General features: G+C 38.9%; 1 protein-coding gene across 7 annotated transcripts in view; it reads right to left on the bottom strand.

The window, feature by feature from the left end:
- Positions 1–8,399, bottom strand: part of LOC103710724 (DUF3754 family protein, putative (DUF3754)) — a 46,943-nt gene extending 38,544 nt beyond the window's left edge. For 5 of the 7 annotated variants that reach the window (XM_088705672.2, XM_088705671.2, XM_039115561.3 and 2 more), the window contains exons 1-4: positions 7,858–8,355; positions 4,410–4,715; positions 2,609–2,791; positions 295–430 (exon numbers count right to left, since the gene is read on the bottom strand). In XM_088705672.2, the coding sequence (XP_088561798.2) occupies positions 295–430; positions 2,609–2,791; positions 4,410–4,715; positions 7,858–8,231 (999 nt within the window). In that variant the 5' untranslated portion in view covers positions 8,232–8,355. Of the gene's footprint in view, positions 1–294; positions 431–2,608; positions 2,792–4,409; positions 4,716–7,857 lie in introns of all 7 variants that reach the window. The other 2 variants (XR_015969402.2, XM_088705674.2) reach the window with 2 other exon arrangements.
- Positions 8,400–8,785: the final 386 nt, after the last annotated feature.

Genomic DNA, 8,785 nt, shown 5'->3' on the forward strand with positions numbered 1-8,785 from the left:
AAATCCAAGAAAAAAAAGGGAGTTCGGGGGTTTATTAGAGGGGTGGTTGGCTAGTTGAAGTTGGGAAGTTGGAAAGCACTCCTTCAGTTTGAAGATTGATAAGTTAATTGTCCAAAAACTCGACATCTTCTGTAATCATGTCTCAGTTAATAAGGGCTTTGATTCTCAATTCAGGAGAAACAAATGTCACATAGTCATGACTCATGATGCATACCAACAAAAAATAAAACTAGTTCCTGAACCAAGCATCAGATGGAAAAGAAAGATATTGTTTCAGACTATAAGTCAACTAACCTCATTGAGCCAGCTTCCAATTTTTTTCAGCGGCCTTGATAGACTAAAAAATATTTTCTGCAAAAGCTTTGACTGTAGATAATCTAGTTTTTCAACAATTAGTAAACCCTTCTGCCTCTCAGTTGCATACCCACGCCTGAATTGGATGTAAAGATTGAATATACTAAAAGAAATATACATATATTGAAAAAATTGCATAAAGAAAACAAGTTAAAGAATTGCATATCTTGGATATTCATTTTAAGAAGTTCCCTTACTTTGAGAGCATGCACCCAATCAAGATTCGCCATCTCGGTACCCGATCCCGTACCAGTGCCACACTAGCATTGTGTCAGTACCGTATAATACGGAATCTTTTCAGTATACCGAGTGTTGGTATGCCCCTCATGCCAGGTACCGGTACCGAACCAGTATGGTATGGTATACCCAGTACCGTCCGGTTTGGGCCGGTACGGCGAACCATGCACCCAATCTTTATCTAAAAATGTCTCATTGCTCTGCTATGCTACTAGTATGACTGTGAGTTGCAACACAACTTTAACCATTTAGGCTTAATTATGTTTAAACTTGTACTCTGAACTATTTTAATCCATTAGACAATCTGTCTGTACCCATGAAGAACCTCAATCCTGTGGCATTACTATCTTTCATAGTGAACAAGTATCTGGAGCATTATTTGTGAGAAATAAGGCTCAAATGCCATGTTCATTAGAGCAATAGAAAGCTCATCTAGTTGCTTGTGGATACCACCTCCATGGTCAAATTAACATTGTCGCTGTTCTAGTTGTGGTGGAGGCAAATTATGTAAGTTTCTCTTTTGGGCAGACATGAAAAATACCCTTTTCCTTCCTAAGGAAATCTATCTGTAGTTCTGTACATTTCACCCAAGCTGCTACACATAAGATAGTTTTTGCAGAAAAAACTTGCTACGGGCTCAAACAAGATCCTTGGACCTAGTTTTTCCATGTTACTTGCAAGGTTTTACACTATCCGCACTCTCTTAATCATAGTTTATGCATGAAAGTGTAACCCCCTCTCTCTGCTTCTCTTTCTCTCTTGAAAATGGCGAGAACTGCCTAAAGGTACACTTATTTTAACAAGCAGCAGAGGACGCATAGGCAAATGTAAGTGTGGTGTTTTTGAATGCATATTCTCCTTTTGTTTATCTTCCTACTCATTCTACCTTATTCCCGCTAAGAAAATTTACCTAGCCTGATCAATAAGCTCAAATTAAGACAGATGAAACTGCATATATTGAAGCATTACTATAAGCAGGGTTAAAAAAACTCAGTTTTGGATTCAGTTTCAACTAGGCCAATAATGTAACACACAGAGATAAGTTGTATTATTTCAGATTTTGAGATCTATTTTCCATAGTTTTGAAGTTTAATCTAATAAAACATAAGGAATTGAAAATAAGCAAATACTAAAATGGAAGTTAGACATCATTTAGGAGTGTTACGTATCATTCAATCACAACCATATTTTTGATGAATACTTACAAGGTGTCTCTTAAAATTTGAACAGTTCATAGTAGTTCACAAGATCTGCATGCTGAGATATTTTATCTACATAATCTAAGATCAGATCTCATAAATTCATTATTCATGAGTCCTAATCTACTCCAGAAACCTATTCCCCCACTCAAAAAAGCTCACAAAATCCCCAGAAATCTCGCAATGTTAAAGGATGGGGGAAATATCAAAATGCTTTTTATTTTTCAAACTTACAAAATCCAAGTTTAATGCTAATGAAGTACTTTTCAGAATTTAAACAAATGAAGAGTAAGGAGAAAAACACAAATAGCCCATATATACAACTAAATATGGTCTTACAAGCCAAAACTCCAAAGCCAACCTAGGTTTTGGATTGGCTCCATGCAAAACCAAGAAGTTCAACTTTTCAGATTCAGAGCTCTGGATGGAACTTAAAACTGTGTTTATAAATATATTGCAAACCAGACTGAGATGCTCAATGAATGCTACAATTACTAAGTAGTTCTTTATCATGGATGATTATTAGGAAGATTCACCAGAAAAAGAACAAACATACACTGGGTGATAACTAAAAGCAATAACAAAAGTAACATCAGCATAGCAGGAAATAAGAAAAGAAAACTGTATCTTAATCTGGCTATGTGAATGGTACAAAGGAAATGATACATGCTGCATTTAACCTTTTAATGATACTTCCAGAACAGTAGGACGAAACGATGAATTATGTACACAACCAATATGTTCAACAACAATGTCATAATTACGTGATTTCCTTGTTCAACCAAAACATAGGTTAGAACTAAGCCCAATGACTTTACCTGAATATTATTGCATTGGACTCCGAAGCCTTTTTCCAATCAACATAGATTGGCAATGTCAAGAGATAGTCATTGTTCAATGCACCTGTCAACAGCAAATCTTGTGCTGATAGTTCTTCAAATTGAGCATCACATAGAAGTTTCATAAAAGACCGCTGGAATTGAGTTGCAACAGCAGCAACTCTGCATGTGAAACCCAATTATGAGTTAGGCAAAAACAACAAGCAAACACTAAATGGAGAATGATATGTTTTTTACTTCGTAGAAAACTTCAAATCAGGAACAAAAAAATAACTCAAGAATCTGAAACAAAATGGATTGATAGATGGCACTCTGTGGAATGTCTCTGACTCTCTGTTCTATTAACTAGCAGGATTTGCATGTAATATGCTTGAATCATCAGAAGAGTTCTGCCCGTAAAGTTAAATTATATAAAATTTACAATGTCACATTCTGCAAATAAAAAAAAATGATATGATTGATTGTAAAAGAGAATCTCACTGCAGAAACTTGAAGAAGCCATCAAGCAAGAGTTAATAACTCAATATTCTGCGAATATTAAGCACGAGCTTAATATATGATAATTGCAAGGAAGACACCATAACCATTACATTCAAGCATCCGTTTATTTCTGATTGAATATTATAGCTACACAGAATGTTAAACAAGAGTCTGTATCATCTTTGAATCCTTTAGTCTTTTAAAACTCACTATATTTTATCCTTCTGATATCATGTCAAGCATAGCTGAAACATAATAATTTGTGTCATCTATCATGTGCAGTAGAAGTTTCTTTAAAAATTATTTTTTCTTTGATCTGGCTTCTTGATGTCAACTATTAACCACTAAATTAACCTAAATATATCTTTCATATTTCAGAGACGTCACAATTGAGAGTAAATCATGATAATCAATATTTTAGACAACTGAATAGGAGAAGCAATCTGCACATATCTGGTATAATGCAATTAGCAATTTGTAGCTGCATTTTCTGCGTCTTATCATCCAGAAATGACTAAGGGGAAGATTCCTCTTCTACAGTTTTGATGATAAATTTACACTTGAAAGAAGATCACATGCTGGTTTTACAAAGAAAGGCAGTACATATCTAATAATTAATGTTTGAATGTAACACTCAGCTGCATGGTATGCTATACCGGCTCGAACCAGATGGTATGGGACATACCGTACCATACCGGTTTGGTACCAGTATCCGGTATGGATGGCATACCAACACTTAGTACATCAAAAAAATCTGTACCGTACCAATACTGTGATAGTGTGGCACCGGTACGGGGTCCGATACCGAGACGCCGAACGTTGCTCAGCTGCTTACAAGAAGTCCCACATATGCAATTGTTTTTAAAGATCCCAAGAAGAGTATCCACATTTAATGGACATTCATCAATATGAGGTACAATATTGTCCAAATATGCAAACCTTGGATGCTGTGAAAACCTCTAAGCAGACTAAGAGACATCTTTATATTCTGGATAAATTGTTATGAAAATGTGAAGCACATTGAGAATGTTCTGGCAGAATGAATGTAATGTCTGAGATTACCATCTTAAACAACCAAGCTTCCAATCTTGGCAGATCAGTGAAATAAGAAATTAAATAGAATTATCGGTGCAAATCAAACAAAGTGATGCAAAGCATGTATGTGAGTTGCTGGTTGGGATGAATGCAATATTCACCTCATGATGGTTCTCGAGACTTAGAAATGCAACTTGCTATTTGTCATGGATTTTCTATCTATATATCATGTACACGAGATTGCACAATAACAAATGTAACTAACCTTGACTCCAAAACAGAATTTGTTGCAGCTGTCCCACGAAATGATCCAAATAGGCTTCTTGGGTCCAAGCCATTAGGAAAGTATAGTGGTTTTTCATCACTTTTGCAACTAGTGTTTTCCTCCCTATTTCTAGTTCCATTAGAACTATCTGAAGCTAAATGCTGCTTACTATTTATGGCTTCCTCTAACCTGATGGAAGAGCATCGAATGCCTGCCTTCTGTTCTTCTGAACACATAAGTGAGTAGTAAGTTCGCATTTCCTCCAACAAACCTTTATGTTCAGCATGAAGAATGGAGTCCAAGCACCTGAATTTTCAAAACGACTTTTTATGTACGTTTCAAAATATAAATTTTGCTATCATATTTCTAACAATAATGTAAATATTTTAAATTCAAAAAAAAGAACAAAAATTGCAATCAAAAGGGACAAAATTCCACATCCAAATTCCACGAAAGCATCACTTTCCCATGAAACTTCATGCTACCAATGATTTTCTTTTTCTTTTGTGTGTGTGTGTGTGGAAAGAGGCCTATAGGCATGGGTAATCAGGGAAATTGCCCTCTTTTGTGCCCCTGTACATACCCAACTGCAATGAATGCGGGATTCAATGTACAACTACCAAGAGACTTTGCAAGCAGGTTAAGCTTGCATCTTGGGTGATGTGATGTTGAGCTAGATATATAACAGAGCATTTAAATTTCAAATGGTATGCTGTTGGGCAAAAAGCTGCGTATGAACATCATCAGTTAAGGATTGTGTTCACTACATAATAAAGGATCATGGATCAGACAAATTTGATGTCTAGCTTAGCTGCACTTCACCATGAACAGTACTATTCTGGCCTACTTGGAATTTATTGGAAATGGCAAAAGTCTCCATGAGAACAGAGGCCGAACTCCAAGGTCTCTGGTCATCCTCATAGCTATAGATCTCTGACCCCTCAACCTCTGTCCATAACATAACATCCATTTCCTATCATTTTATACTCTTTCGATGCTAATCAGGAGTATCGTCTTATGCCCTTGTCTTCTAACTCAATGCCTTTCAGCAGAGAGTTGCTTTCATAACTATTATTTCTTCTTAAAATCCACATCACCAAGGAATACTGAAGCATTAATAGAGATATAAAAGAGCCCAGAAAGTGGTTTTTTTTCCTTTAAAAAAGATATTAGTGCTATATTTTTATTTTTCTCACCACGAAGATATAAAGCAAAAATAAAGGAGGCAAAAAAGCTTTTCAGGGTAAATATACAATTTAATGATCAACAAAATACGTTTGCAAGACTAGAACAAACAAGAATATATAAACTAGTTCATACAAGAAAAGCAACCCATCAATATTGATCATGATGGAAGCATGAAGTATGCCAACAATAAGGTTAGCGTAAGAAAAAGAGGTTGGAGACTGCCATATATATATACATATATATATATATATATATATATATATATATATATATATATATATATATATATATATCTGTCTCTGTGTGTGTGTGTGCGCGCGCAAAATGGATCGTCTAGCCTACAACAAAAGGGCCACCCAATTTTGGCCCAATAGACACCAACGCCGACCAGACATGCCCTCGGTCCGGCCTAGAATCAACTCGACCTCGGACTCCGCCGAAAGCTCCTTCAATCTCGGGTATTCGCCGACTCGCCTGACCAAGTTTGGGGTGCCTCCTGTATTTGCCGACTCGTTCCGACCGAGCTTGAGGCGCCCTCTCCAGTAATACACTCCGACCCTTGAGCTCAAGGTGCTCCACCGAGCACCCCTTGGAATCCAAAATGCTAGGCTAACCTCGGCACCTGTCAATCCGACCTCGCCAAATGCATGATGCGACCTCTTGACGAGTTCGGCCTCACCAACGGCCGCACCCATTTGCGTGCCCACGCCCTCCTACATGGTCGTACATTGCGATACCACTACACCACGCTTTGCTAGTTAGCCCACAATAGTCAAAGGACAGCACCATGCTACTCCGACCATATTCTGCTACGACTGTCAATGCCTTACCGTTTTCAAGAACGGACTACACCGCGCGCCACAAGCAAGCTCTGGCTGCGCACCACCCTCACTCATGATGGAAACGGGCCATACCTCCGCTACCTAAGCACCCCTACCGGGACTATAAATAGCCCTGTCAGGTAACATGTAAGGAACTTTTGGCTGGACCAACAAAATCCTACTCTAACTTGATCATCGGAGGGCCCTCACCGGAGACACCGATGAGGCTTTGTGCAGGTACACCACCGCGCGAGGAGTGGTGCCCATCCTTCCCTTCCACTCTCCGACAGCTCCTCCGACTCCTCCGGCGTGGTCACCTTTGGGCCAGATTCGAACCACAACAATATATATATAGATATGTATGTACGTATGTTGTATGTATGTAACGAGTGCGCCATCCAGCTTTAGCATCAATCTGTAGTGCCAAGGGATTGGAAGGAAAAAATCATGCAAAGAGGAAATCTACTCAAAACATTCTAACTTCATTGCTTTGGCAAACCTATAATCAACATTTTGATATGATGTATTTGGAAAACTTAAAATATATATTATTGACATGATTAATTTGGAGGGCTTAAAATGTGACCTGACAATGCTTACAGCTTTACGTAGCAATTGGCCTGGTCATCACAATTTTGCCTGAATGAAGCTTTAACTTAACTTGGTTATGATCATTCCTTATCAGAAGCTAGTGGTTATAATAGCATCATGGTAACATTGCAGAATTTAACCCTTACAAGGCCATTTTTAGTAAATATACTTCGCATCAACCACTTAAAATAGTCAAAAGCACTTTGATCAATTTGAAGGGTATAATAATACAAAATGTTCATCACGTAATTTCCTGATTTGACATTTTTGCTTACTCTGCTGATTGGGTTGGTAGCACCATTGACCAAGGATGCACCTTGGGCTCATTCCATATATGAGGAATCCAGATCCATGCTGTATTTGAAGAAATAAAACACAATTCTTGAATCTATTAACCCTTCTATCTTCTTTGGCAATTCTGCTAGTGCCATATACCTTACCACCGGTCATGTTTCCCAGGTTCAAATGAAACTTACTATAGACCAACATTTATTTCGTTCATGAACTGCTCAAGAAGTGATGCTAGAATTGGAGACGCGACAATCGGGTGTCATGATTAGATCCAACATTATTATACACACTATGAGCTAAGCGTATTATTCACTTTTCAGCATTAAAACCATTAAACAGTGAAAATCAATTAAAAAAATAATCTAAAAGGGCATCAAGAAGTATTGGCTTGCGTGGGCTCGTCCTGGAAACATCTCCTGTTAAATCTTAATCTTTATGTCTCACTTGATTGACTCAGTTACTTGTATTCCATTTCAATTCTCTCGAAATGAAATTGATGGGCCTTCCTATCTCCCTTCTCAGAAAGAAGAAGAAAATCTTTATAAGATGGAACTTACGTTGAGAAGCGAACGAAATCTTCGGCATCCTGCTTTGATTCAAACAAAGAAAGGATGGCATCAAGAAGCTCCCCCTTGGAAACAGAGATGTACTTCTGCCTTGGCACGTAAATTCCAGGGATCCTCTTCTCCTCTCCGCCCCGCATACCGTCTTCCTCCGTCGGTTCCTTGAACTCCTTCTTTACCGCAAAATCCTCGCCATTTTGCGAAGAGAAATCACTGTTGGATTCATATCTTAGATGCTCGACGGGCGTCTTCCGCGATCCAAGAGAACAAGAGACGGAAGAAGTATGCGAACGAGATGTAGAAATGAAGGGGCTTTTGGATTTGGACGAGAAGATATGAAGGCCGGTGAGTGATTTGAAGGAGAACATGAGAGTAGGATTTGGGGATTCAGGGGAGGATTAATGGTGGAGTTGGTCTGAAGCATCTCAAGTTCAGCAAGAGCCAAGGAGCGAAGCCTACGCACGAGGGGGGACTTGAACCGACGGCTGCAGACGTTTCTTCCCTGGGCGAATCAAATGCTTCCACGCGTTTGACGTAATGCATGGCGCTCGTTGGGCGTGATCGGATAACACTCTCCTGTTCGTGAAGTGCTCGCATGGTCGCAGCGCAGCAGCGGTCTTTATTTTGAAATATCCTTTTACTCTTTTTTTTTGGTAAAAAATAGGAGGAGCGGGGAGGGATCAGCCCATCCGCATAGCAGCTTCCACTGGCCCCCTTTCCACCGGAAAATGTTTGATACAGATCGCAGGTTTCACGTGCCTTTCCGCTCTGTGAGCTCACCACCTCACATGTGGATATGTCAGCCCAGCGCCATCTTGGTACAAGTGAAAGGAAAGCATAACTACCAGCAAGCCATTCGAACGTGGGGCATCCGATCTCTTAATTTAATCGACGCGCGCGCATTTCGAACCCGGGCAACTTG

This window comes from Phoenix dactylifera, chromosome 10 (assembly GCF_051530095.1).
Source record: "Phoenix dactylifera cultivar Ajwa chromosome 10, Ajwa_hap1_PhDact_Kaust_v1.1, whole genome shotgun sequence".
Classification (NCBI taxonomy): domain Eukaryota; kingdom Viridiplantae; phylum Streptophyta; class Magnoliopsida; order Arecales; family Arecaceae; genus Phoenix; species Phoenix dactylifera.